The following is a 12,935-nucleotide window of genomic DNA, read 5'->3' on the forward strand; positions in this document are numbered from 1 at the left end:
TACGGAGGTCTTTCACCTTATATATTCGACAAAATAACGGTAGTTATTTCAATCCAGGAAGCAAAAGGAAACTTTGGACGATCATTCAAGAGAGTAAAAAAAAAAAGAAATAATATTAGATATACGCATATACAATTCAATGTTGATTTACTTAATCCAATTACAAGATTACAATGCACCTCATTGCTTCTTATTTTCTTTCGTTATAACTCTTGTTATATGTCTAAATCTATGAGAAACGTTTTATCGTAAAATAAATATACTCGTATAATATACCGTATGATGGTTTGCAAAATGAAAAGAAATATTTGCATTCGTTATCTTCAATGATTTTTTCTTTAATTTTTTTTTTGTCCTTTTTTTTTCTTTTTTTTTTTTCAAGTCACTCAAGTAGCAAATAAATAATGAATTTTTCATTACCTTATATTACGTCTAAATTATTCTCCAATTAATTTTGTTTGTTTTCTTGTATATATATATATATATTTTTTTTTTTCTCTTCTATTTATTTTTCTTTTTTATTTTGTGAATGATTTGCTTAAGTAAAGCAAGAATTTTTTGATATTATTCTTTAGCAAACAAAATTCTTTATAATGAAAAGAATATTTTTAATATCCTGTTCAACGTTCGATATTCAATATTCCGTATCGTCGACGGTTGCAATGAAGAATCTTTGATGCGAGCTTTTTATAATCCATGGAAATGCAAAAATATACAGGTAGGGGAGCTATTACTTCGTTATATAAACGAGATCACGGCTATTGATGTTATAAGCATCATATAAGTCATGTCACAAGAGAAGTTCATTGGGTGATAAAGGAAAGGAGGAAGCAAAGAAAAAAAAGCTTTTAAATGCATTCTTCCTTTCGATTCATCGAAGCGAGGATATTATTGTTTTGCTCCTATCAGAAAACACAGGATTATTTTACGAATGGCACGATTGCTATATGTATGATGTATATATATGTGTATGTATGTGTGTGTACCTATACATGTATATATCGTACACGTTCGTCGTGATTTATAAAAGAAAATAAAGAGGAATAGGAAATGAGAGAAAGAGAGAGAGAAAGAGACAGAGATAGAGATAGAGAGAGAGAGATCGAATGGTCCGTTAAAAGAATCAATCCGTGAAAAGTTTTTCAATCGAGTAGAAAAAAATAAAACGTGAATGAACGCACATATGCGAGTTCGAGCGCCGACAACGCAGACACACAAAGTAATGTGAAGACCAATGGATAAATGGATGGATGGATGGATGGATAGATATATGGATGGATAGATGGATGGATGGATGAATGGACCGAAAAAAAGAACAAAGATCATTTGGAAGTCGATCCAGGATAATAATAGACGACTGCTGGTGCTGGTAATTGCCAATGAGCGGCATGGAGTTCAATCAATTGTAAAAGCGTTTTCCTCACGGATGGGAGAGTCGTCTCGTCGGCTAGAAAGGCGTCTCGTAGACTTCCAAGTAGTTGTTGAAGTTGTGCCGGTAATTCAGCATCAAGATCCTTGCCAATACAGGTGAGAATGAAGAAGAGACAATCCGTCTATGGTGAATGAAGAATTCCCAGTAATATATCAAGATCATAAAGTTATATTATAGAGTTAAGTAGATCACTATTCTACTTGGTCAAGGTTGAGAAGAACTGAACGAAGGTGAGTAACGATATTAGTATGAATGTACATAGTTATATGTTCACGTTATGTTCATACATAGATATACGTATACCTTTATTTGATGTAATTAAAAAAATACTTTTTTATATCTCATAAACACATACGTTGCTTTTCAAATGATAAATTATTTTTATTTCACCTTCGTTCCGTTACAAAAGAGGATTCTTGACTCTTACCTCGGCGAGAGAATTTACAACCGGTGGTTGCAAGCAATCCTGACAACATTTCCAGAGTAATGTGAGAAGCACACGACCTGGAGGTACACCTTCTTGCTGCGTCTTGAGTTGAAGTTGTCGTCGTTTCAGCTGTAGTGCAATATAATTACATAGATAAACATAATACATACCTATTATTCGCATATACATTCTTGAGTTAAACAAGGTTACACAATATGTTGGTAAGTAAGCCATTGAAACAAGGAACAATCACTTGCCGCAGGTAATAAATGCTATGAATTCAACGAGAGTTTTTTTATGCGAAGCTTTTTTGTACCTGTATAAGAGTTATTCAGGAGACACAGATTTGATTTGCTTTTTTGTTTAGTTAGTCGCTACGAGAAGACACAAATCAATTCAGTAGAAGATACATTCTCCACACCTGACAGTACATCTCGTTGAGGAACATCATGAAGGCCGAGTAACGGTGACAACCTGATTCATCTCGAAGTATTCTCGTACGATCTTGGTACCATTGTTGACATATGTTCAAGAGAGATTCCAAGAAGGTCTCGTTGCTTTCTTTCTAAATGACAAAATATGTAAGTAAGTAGAAACGATAAATTCTTTATTTAAAATAATATATTAAAATAAATGTGAATCTATCCAATGGATACCTCTATTATAGTAATGCATATTTTTGCCGCTGGTTCCGCATATCGACGATTTTCAACGGTCCGTTCTAATATATGTCGTACAAGTTCCATAAGCGAACGTGCATTCAATATATTTGGATCTGAAGGGATATAATTTTATGAGTATATTCTCAAACTTTTTCCTAACGATAATATTTCTTAAAATATTAAAGTTAGACATCGATGTCATTTACCATCGATGGCTCTTAAAAGGGTGTCTTGAACAGGGCCTGGAAACTTTCCTAATTCCGAAGCATCAGAGATATTAATTGCTTTAGCAGCCAGAGCATCAGCGGCGTTCAGACTTTTTGAACGTTTCAAACCATAAGTGGACACGAAGGATAAAGACTTTGTAAGTCTTCCTACTTTTGGTGTGCTAGATTTGCCTTCATTTTGATCCACGTTAAAGTGTACCCTATTTGTACCCTGTTCATGTGAAAACAACAACTTTAATAATCCATTTTATTATTAAACCTTTCAATATATCGAGTTGATATGGATCGGACGTTATAGAGTACTTGTCAATTATGATAATCGAGCTCACGTGTAAGATACTTCCGCTGGAAGCAACCATTTCTAACGGATGTCCCTGTCTCGATGAGCTCGAATGATGGCTACCATGAGAATGTCTATGTTGATGCAAAGGATGATGGAGTTGTTGTTGCTGTTGCTGTTGTTGCTGAGCGTAGAGATATCGATGAACGTTCCCACTCGATTTGCTGTGCTGTAGATAATACGGGGTACGCTCTGAAGCATTCGTCCGAGACCTGATCCAGACATGCCCGCTTAAATGTCAGTCTATTTAAATGTCAAACTATATGTTAATTCGTATTCTTGCAATTAAATAACGCGTGCATCGAAAAGAAAAAGCTAAATAAGTAGACTGCCATCGGATGATTATTTTTCTTACTCATTATATCACCAGGATGATTAAAAATTCAATCATTGAACGATATTCAAATCGTCAAAATTCGAATGTATCACGTTGAATATAAATTAAATAGAACGTTTCACTCGGGGAGAAAGTATTTTAGTTTTCATTTGAAATATTCTGCATTTTTTACGCGCGAACAAGCATCCTCATATTCGATTTAAAACTACCAATGGACCAGGTCAGCACATATCAATTACGATTCATACTATTTTAATCGATTCGTATGCATCGACGGTACGAACTTTAAATCGTTTTCTGTTTCAATGAAATATTAGAACGCGTGCGTTCACACATTCGTGAATTCGGTTTTTCATCTTAAAAAATAAATAAAAATAATAATGCGTCGCCTTTATAAAATAACTTTCAAATCCTATTTATTCGTCGTTATCAAATAAGCTTCAATCCTAAATATTTCTTTTGTACGTCTTCTATGACCTGACTCTGTTTCTAACGCGGACTCACTTAGATGGATGCGAATCGTTTTGCTTCATAGTGAACTCCTTAGCATGTACGTTTAATCGTGGATTAGTAACGTTCGCCGTTGTTCCTTCCGTTCTTCCACCTATGAAAATCACGAATAAATAAATGAAAGTTTGAAAAATGGCTTGGATCATAAAAAAGGGGTTGGACGATAAATTTAATATCGATATTACGAATAATGTAAAATTATGAAATAATAAATAAGAAATTTACCTGGTGGCCGATAAATCTCTAATGATGGTTTAGTTTTAGTACTGTTTATGCTGTTAGTTCCTTTCGGCTGAATTGCATCCTTCATCTAAAAATAAAACATAAAAAAAAAAACGTACATTGTTAATCGTATACATTTTCATTTAACAATTAATTAGACAATTGGGATTATATGTCGCACATTTTATGAAATTGTTTTATAAGAATTAATTACCATTTGATTCGAATAAAGTGAATTACATTATTGTAATTAAACAAGTAGATTGTAACAATTAAAACAAAAAAAAAGGAAAAAAAGAAAATAAAAGAGGAAATAACGCGCTAACGCGTGAATCAAGTTTTAGGCTCAATAAATGAAAGCACGCATTAACGCGTGACCGAGCATGTTAAGTGCTAATATCGAACAATTACGTAGAGGTTTTTAAAGGGACGAAAAACGTAATAACAGCACAGTGATATATTAACTAGCCCTTCCTATTGTTTCGAGACTCCCTTTCATTTCCCAATACTTTTTTATTGACTGCTTGAATTCACACACCAATCTCTCATGTATTTGCCGTTCGTTCGATATCATGTAACATACCCAACACATTCGCAAAGATACATAATGAATATATATATATATATATATATATATATTCGTACATCAAAATCATACCTTTCGTTCGCACGTAGAATAAACTTTGACGAAATAAGAGAGCTACGATTCGTCTATCAAAACTCTAATATTTACTCTATTGCCAATAGAAAAATAGTTATTATCAAGAGAAAGAAAATCTCGATGAAATCGACGAATATCGATTTTTACTTTTAGAATGTAAAGGTGAGCGTCAATTTAAATTTCGCGCCAGTAATGACGGTTAATGAACCGCCGCGCGTAAGCGAGACGACACGCGTTGACGTTGATTTCTCGAATTGGACGAAGGTTTTTTAACGACGACGAAAACGACGAAAACGACGACAACAACGACGACGACGACGACGACGACGACGTTCGACGTTCGATTTCACGACGTTTGTCAATGCCATATAGTACTGTGTATAGAAAGTCTCGAAGCCAGAAAAAGAGAGGGAGGAGGGAGAGAGGGAGAAGGGGAGGGAAAGAGACAGAGAGACAGAGAGAGAGATAGAGAGAGAGAGGAAAAAGACAGACGTATTGAAACTAAAAGAGAGAGAGAGAGAGAGAGAGAGAGACAGACGTATTGAAACTAAAAGAGAGAGAGAGATAGAGAGAGAGAGAGAGAGAGAGAGAGAGAGAGAGAGAGCGAAAAAAAGAAAAAGAGAAAATAGCAAGGACGAAGATGACAGAGTATGAAAAACGGAGGGGGATTAAACTTACAGTGAAGAACGTGAGAGGATCATCCTTTTGAAGATCCTTGAAAGTATCGGCAAAGGTAAATCCTCGTCTCGGAGGGCGAATAACGCTTTTAGCAAAAGCGCGTCGCGGGAACGCGCCGCTAACTCTTGGCGTCGAAAGAAGCGCGCTTGCTTGCTTGCTTGTTCGTCCGTTCGCTCGCTCGCTCGTGTTCGCTCACTCGTTCGTTTCTTCTATCGACTATTGTCCCGTCTTCGTGATTAGTCCAACGTGAAAAGAAAGACGATGCGGCGAAGCGAGAAAATAATAGCAAAGAGATAGATAGATAGATAGATAGATAGATAGATAGATAGATAGATAGATAGATAGATAGATAGATAGAGAGAGACAGAGAGAGAGAGAGAGAGAGAGAGAGAGAGAGAGTAAGAGAGAGGAAGTGTTTCCTTGCGTCGTGATACGCGCGTAAGTTTGAGAGTGACGAAGAGAGCGACGAGAGATAGAAAAAGAGAGAGAGAGAGAGAACAAGAAAGAGATAGATAGACAGTATGTGTGAAAGAGAGAGAAAGAGAGAGAGAGACAGATAGAAAGAGAAGAAAAATTCTCTTTACACCTTTTTTCTGCGTATCCTCGAACACTACTACGGTAACGTTGTCGACCGTACGACGAGAGAACCGACTCCGATGACTGAGGACTAATAATAGATATGGTGGAGCCACGAGAGAAAGAAAGAGAGAGAGAGAGAGAGAGAGAGAGAGAGAGAGAGAGAGAGAGAGAGAGAGAGAGAGAGAGAGAAAAAGAAAGAAAATAAGAGAAGAAGCACACTAATGCACTTAAGCGAGACGAACACGAATATCTATAGTCAGAATACGTGTGTTGTGTTAGCCTTTCTACCGGCCTCTTCTACGCTACGCGTATTAACGTCCACTGCCGCGACTAGTAGACTGAAATATCCAACGGACTCATCGGGATGAGATCCTAGTCTATCCTTCTCTCTCTTTCTCTCTCTCTCTCTCTCTTGCTCTTTCTCGCTCTCTTTATCTCTTTCTTTTTACTTAGCGCGTACATTGCGCACTTTCGCCGTCCAAAAACTCCGCGCTTAAATCGTCGAAACAAGATGGCGATGCGATTACCACGCCAGAGAATATCAGAGAGAGAGAGAGAGAAAGAGAGAAAGAGAGAGACAGAAAGAGCGAGAGAGAGAGAGAGAGAGAGAAGAGTCTTAAAACGTGAAAATCCGTGCTAAACCTGTGCAGTATCGTCGATTTATATACTCCAATGGAGTCTTTAAGGATCTTCAGTGAAAATTTGTTAAGTTCGTTCGTTAAACTCGGCTTTCAGATTTCTTAGAACAGAGAGAAAGAGAAAGAGAAAGAGAGAGAGAGAGAGAGAGAGAGAGAGGGTGTGAGAAGAAAGGAAAAGTTTTCGAAACTTCTTCCTCAGACTACTCTCTCTCCCGTTCTCCATCTTTCCCCGCGTGTTTCGGCTTTGTGTGTGTTCTTCCTTAGTTGCTTGGTTGCTTGGTTGCTTCTTCTTTCTTCGTTCATTCTCAGAGATACGGAATCGTAGTATTATGCTCAAGAAAGATTCGACCATTGTTTAAGGGCAAAGAAATTTTGCAGGAAAGTTATTCGAAGGAAACGTTTTACCAAAAGCAGGAGAAAACGTTTCTCATTCGTTTTCCCCATTGTTATTTTGACTTTTATTCGGTATCATCAAAAATCTACAATAATCCTTTCGTACGTTCGAATTTACGAAAATCCTTTTGCCTTTTTCATAATTTTGTAATTTTTTAAATCATATATATATATATATATATATATATATATATATATATATATATCGTGGACAATAGTTCGATAGTTATCAAGATCGATACTCATCGATAGTTTCGTAGTTCGATACTTTTATGGAAATAGAATCAGACTCGATCTATGACAAATGTGTCTTTTGATTTCTCATAAGTATTCTTGCCACGTTTCTTTTGACGTCATCCTTATAAAAGATCGAACGAAGTCATAGATATTGAATGATAAACTATTACTACGTTTCTAACTAAAATAATACAAATTTAATAATAATCTAATAAAATTAGATGTCTCTGTAAAATTAGATATTTATATAAAACGGAAACGATTATTCTATTTACGAAAATCGTAATAAGCTGTATCAACAATATATATATATATATATATATATATATATATATATATATATATATATATATATATATATACGTATGAAAAGAAGAAAACTGAAATATCGTTGACACTCATCAAGAAATTCTCATGTGATGATGTAGTTGCGTCTTTACATATATTATTCTGACTATAGAAGGATACGATTTGAGATTCGAATTTACATTGACAAAAGGACACCTGTACATTTTTTTTTTTTCGAATTGACATAAAGGAAAGTAAAACAAAAAAAAAAGAATAAGATAAACGAAACTATTACTCTAAATGTCATAAATAATATATTATTTTATTTAAACTCACCTTTACACCGAATTTATTAACCAGCTTGGTCTTCACAGTAGAATTTGTCGCGATCGGTTTTGTTGAGGCTGTACATCGCATCGTATGTAAATGCATCCGGTTGATCTATCTATATATTGCTCCAGGGAACTTTCAGGAAAACTATTTATTCGATTAAAATGCTTGTCGTTGCATTAAAAAAGCGGGAAAACCGTAAATGCGAATTCACATATAATGAATATATATATATATATAACGCTAGAAGCTTTCGTAATTATTATAATGTAGATATTAATATAAAAGAATTCTTTGACAATTGGATAAGTGAGTACTTTAGTGTTGACGTGAAAGAATCGAATAACCGACTAATATGTGGTAATGAATACGAACGGATGAGACCATACGAAGTAATCGTTATAAAGAGAGCCGTACATGGCGCTCGATTCAATACTCGAATCTCGATCGATAATCGAAATTAAATCGTTACTCTCGACATCGTCATTTTGCATGTTACGCAGTATGAATTAAATCGACAGCATTGAATCTCAGTTGAATATTGACATAGATTGAATATTTTATATAATATTCCATTTTAAAAGCTTTTAATTAATAATATTTATTTCGATATGATAAGTATAATTAACAAGTATTGTGTTTTTAAGGTTAGGCAAGATGATCCCGAAAGAAGCGACATCATTCAGATTAATGTACCGTTTGAATCTGACGAGAGAAGATACAAAGAAGAAATGTTATAGGTATAATCCTTTTTTTCATATTTTTTAATTGTTCTATTTTAGATTTTCTAACTTTTCTAACTTTTCTAATATTGTTTGTGGCTATTTATGTAATAAACGTAAAATGTGCGGAAACGTATAAGTCCTCAGTTGATTAAAAGTGCATAAATTATTGATTTTCTAATAAAGAGAAAAAATAATTATGTTTTGATGCTTATATTTCAGTTGCAAAGGAAATTAATCTGATTAGTTGGAACAATGGAAGAGGATGAAGCGAAAATTATAGGAACAAACATAGACTGAATTTTAAGAAGGCTGATATAATATTCATGGTAATAGAATTAATTAACTAAAATTTTTTTACCTCTTATTTTGTATTTTCTATTATTCTATTTGATTTATTATTTATTCCTTTAATTATTTGCTTAAACAGGCAACTGCAGACTAATTGAAATTGCACATTAAAATTGTTAATTCTTTATATAACCATATATTAGAAGCAGGAGAATTTGCAGTATGTATAGGTTTTCATTGTTTCATTAAATATTTACTTTATTTAAAAGTATTTTATAATAAAAATATTTTTTGTAGATAATTTGTAATTCTTCATATTAATCTATGTAGCATATGGAAACTGATATATATATATATATATATATATATATATATATATATATATCACTTTTTATAAAAATTTATGAATATGAAAATTGTATATATAATAGTTATAGGTAAGAGAATAATTTTATGATGATAAAATATAGAGAAATATAAATTCCGAAATAATATTATTATTAATAGATATTAATAAATATAAAAAAGATATTATATGAAATAAGCTTGAATATTAAATCCATCTTTAAAAAGTTATTCTATTTGATCTTTTATGTAAAAAAAAAAGAAGATATTAAGTTAATATAATGTTGAAAAAGTGATATAATATCATTTGCATTTTTTTTTTCATAAAAAATGTAAATTACAATTGCATACTTTTATATTTTAAGATAATATTTGTATTTATGATCAAGTTGATTTATATCATTGACTGTCTATAGAATACTATTATTTTCAATAAGCAAAGTTGCCTTTAAAAACAATTTTGATAAAATTGTTCAGATAGATCGGTAGAATTGATCTAGAAAAGATCTAGACCTTAATAAAATTCTTCTTATCTTACAGAAAGGATTACCAGTTTTTCTGCCTTGTGGAATTCAGCGATGCTGATAGTAAAGCTTAGATTCTTTGGTGGTCTCTTTAAAGGTATTACAATTTTACGATTAAGAATCGAGAGTACCCCGACGAATGATTTACTTTCATTCGCTTGCATCTCACACTCTGAAGCGTAGACTATCCACTTTACAGATATATTTTACACCGTCGTTTGGTAAAGTTCTTATCTCGCCGAGTTCACCTCCGTGAAATCGTTTCTTATCTCGACGAACGTACTTTAGCTACTTCATCTTATAGAAGAGACTATGCGTCGGACGTTGGCGCCGGTTTTTGTCGTTGAAGTTCTATCGCATGGTAGTTCGTCGATGAACCATTCTGTCTCGTCGCAGTAGTTGTCGTCATTGTCTATCAACAAAATATTACGTCTATTTATAAGTTATTGCTCCTTAATTTTTCATCTTATAACTATAAAATATTTCATGAGTAAACGTTTATATGCTTTGGAAAGTAAAGGAACTGAAGGCGATGAACGTTTACAACAATGAAAGACGAAAACTTCTGCAAGACACCGTAAAATTTAGTTAAATGCGAAACCATTTTAAAGAATAACGTCCGTTACGAAAAGCCCTATAGACTCGTAGAGTCGAGCATAAACGCACGTTATGGAAAATAGCTTTTCCTATGTCTCATAGAATTCAGTGAAAAAAAAAGATATATAGATAGATAGATAGATATATATATATATATAGATAGAGAGAGAGGAAAGAGAGCAGTATTTTATCGATTGAACATTCCCTGCAAATCGGCGAAACCGTTATCGGTTCGTCGTCTCGAGAAGAAGATCGAGATCGGCCAGTGTATTTGGCCCCTCGTAAAAATAAATCTGCCGGCATAATCCGTTCGAAATGATAGCGACTGTCCTCGTCTTACGGCCTTCGACGATGGATATGCTGAGAGAATTTTCCACCATGGTTTTCTTTCGTTGCTTTCACAGAAAGAACGTGACAGTGAGACTGAACCAGGATTATTATTATCGTTATTTTCATTACAGACTTTCTCAAGCGTCATCGTTGTGATTGTTACGGTTATTACAGTTGGTGGTAGCGCCAGACAATTACGAATTACCGTAAAAAAAATGGCTATATTGTATCTTCAAACTCTTAGATATCCTTTGTTCTTCCTGACATATATATGTATAATATATATTATAATATATATATAATATATTATATATATATACATACATACACATGCATACATACATACATACATACATATAGTTTTACATAAATCAATGTTGTTTTTGTCCGTAGTACGAAATTATCGCTTTTTATTATCATCTCAAACGTCGGGCTCGTCGGGTAGGTTCGAAGCGGGTATTCGCATAAATATATGCTTAGCCGAACGAGATTTCGAGGGTGGCAGGCTAAAGCCACGGACTCAAGGCAATAAAACTCTCCGGAATTTACACCGAAATTAGACTTTACCGCCCTGCCAGGTTCATCCCGAGCGACAACCCCTCCGTCCCTATCCACCCTTATCAAGGAAACAGGAAAGGGTTGGAAAGTCAGTTAGTAAGAGAGAGAGAGAGAGAGAGAGAGAAAGAGAAAGAGGGAGGGAGATGGAGACAGAGGACGACCGAGCCAGTTGGTAATTCTCCTACACCACTCCGACAGAATGGCAACTTTCTCATTCCGTTCTCTACGAAATAGAACGTTACACCGTACCATTTCTGCATCGTCGCTTTCCTCTACTCTTCTCTCTTTCTCTCTCTCTCTCTTTCTCTCTCTCTCTCTTTCTCTCTCTCTCTCTCTCTCTCTCTCTCTCTTTCTCTTTTACTCTTTCTCTATATCCACCTTCTCTCTTTTCCTATACGATCCTTCGCCACTCGCCTTTTTCCTTCGTCTCTCTTTCTCTCTTTCGGTCTCATTCTCTCTTTCTGTCTTTCTCTCTCTCTCTCTCTCTCTCTCTCTGTCTCTCTCTCTCTTTCTCTCTCTATGCGAGAAGCTCTCAGAGACCATAAAAACCAGCAGTTCATTTCCCTAATGCGAGCGCTCGAGTCGTGCCAAACGGAGGTGGGGAACTCGGAGGGCAGTGACGATGGCCCGAATCCTACCGCGAACGGCTTCGTCCCTTGGCTTTAAGGGAGATCGAGCTTACCTTCAGAACTCCTTCTTTTTTTTTTTACTCGTTCTTCGTTTTCTTGCTTTTCTCCAAGATCACGTAACGTCCGAGACGTTGGTGATCGAGTCCTTCCAAAAAGAAAGGAAAGCAAAACGAAAGGATAGCAAAAAGGGAGAAACGATAAAAAGGGTGAGAGAGTGGTTCCACATGAAATTGAGCTTGAGAGAGAAATGAAAGAAAGGAAGAGAGAGAGAGAGAGAGAGAGAGAGAGAGAGAGAGAGAGAGAAGGGAGGAAGCAAGGAAAAGGAAAAGAAAAAAAAAGAAAAAAAAATTTTGCTGAAGAGCGATGGGAGAAATGTCAGGGGGTTGTTATTTACCCTGGAGATCTATGGCCCAATGTTGTAGGCACCCAAAGCTAAAAAATTAAGGCCACAGTGGTGGTTATATTTTACATGGGAACGCGTTGGTCTTACGTCTTGTAAGATATGAAGGAAAGTTAACCCTCGTACCAAGAGAAAATATTTACTTCTGTGCTTTCCGTCCCTTCGGTTTGCTGTCTTTACTTGCTCCTCCGATTTCTCCCTATAATTTCTATCTCTAATTTTACTATCGTCATATTGCTTTTTATTTTCTTGATTTGTCTTTTACGAGATTGTTGTTAATTATTATCATTGTTTTCTTCTCTCTCTCTCTCTCTCTCTCTCTCTCCCTCTCGTGATATTTTAGATAATAATAGATCTACCGAAAAATTCTGTCTACTTTTTTAAATAAAAAAAAAATAATACAATTTTTATATTTATATTGTTTTTAATAATATTATTTCTATTAATATTAATAATCTTTTTCTCGTTTTGATGGTGGTAAAATTTATCGGTGGACTTGATATATATTTGTAATTACAGGGCTGCAATAATAAATATTGTTCTCTTTCTCTCTCTCTCTCTCTCTGTCTATCTGTCTG

The 12,935-nt window shown here is 34.6% G+C and overlaps 2 protein-coding genes across 7 annotated transcripts in view; one reads left to right on the forward strand and one right to left on the reverse strand.

Annotated features, from left to right (window-relative positions):
- Window positions 1-130: 130 nt before the first annotated feature.
- LOC124431405 (CBP80/20-dependent translation initiation factor) lies at window positions 131-8,298 on the reverse strand. 4 transcript variants are annotated; one of them, XM_046979309.1, is made up of 10 exons: window positions 7,968-8,102; window positions 5,497-5,724; window positions 4,161-4,245; window positions 3,930-4,029; window positions 3,078-3,300; window positions 2,728-2,959; window positions 2,516-2,634; window positions 2,281-2,424; window positions 1,860-1,988; window positions 131-1,553 (listed from the first exon to the last, which is right to left on the reverse strand). In XM_046979309.1, exons 3-10 carry the CDS (start codon window positions 4,243-4,245, stop codon window positions 1,323-1,325), a joined length of 1,263 nt encoding a protein of 420 aa, XP_046835265.1. In that variant the 5' UTR covers window positions 5,497-5,724; window positions 7,968-8,102; the 3' UTR covers window positions 131-1,322. The 4 variants fall into 4 exon arrangements, with proteins under 4 accessions (XP_046835265.1, XP_046835256.1, XP_046835246.1 ...); XM_046979300.1 differs by lacking the exon at window positions 7,968-8,102 and adding an exon at window positions 6,083-6,265; XM_046979290.1 differs by lacking the exon at window positions 5,497-5,724 and having other exon boundaries at window positions 7,968-8,298.
- Window positions 8,299-8,460: 162 nt separating this feature from the next.
- Window positions 8,461-12,935, forward strand: part of LOC124431416 (LHFPL tetraspan subfamily member 6 protein-like) — a 44,870-nt gene continuing 40,395 nt past the window's right edge. For 2 of the 3 annotated variants that reach the window (XM_046979340.1, XM_046979368.1), the window contains exons 1-3: window positions 8,462-8,701; window positions 8,906-9,012; window positions 9,860-9,940. Coding sequence is in view for 1 of the 3 variants with exons in the window: in XM_046979393.1 (XP_046835349.1) it covers window positions 9,010-9,012 (3 nt within the window). In the remaining 2 variants the exon portion in view is untranslated. Of the gene's footprint in view, window positions 8,702-8,905; window positions 9,013-9,859; window positions 9,941-12,935 lie in introns of all 3 variants that reach the window. The other variant, XM_046979393.1, reaches the window with a different exon arrangement.

This window comes from Vespa crabro, chromosome 1 (assembly GCF_910589235.1).
Source record: "Vespa crabro chromosome 1, iyVesCrab1.2, whole genome shotgun sequence".
Classification (NCBI taxonomy): Eukaryota; Metazoa; Arthropoda; class Insecta; order Hymenoptera; family Vespidae; genus Vespa; species Vespa crabro.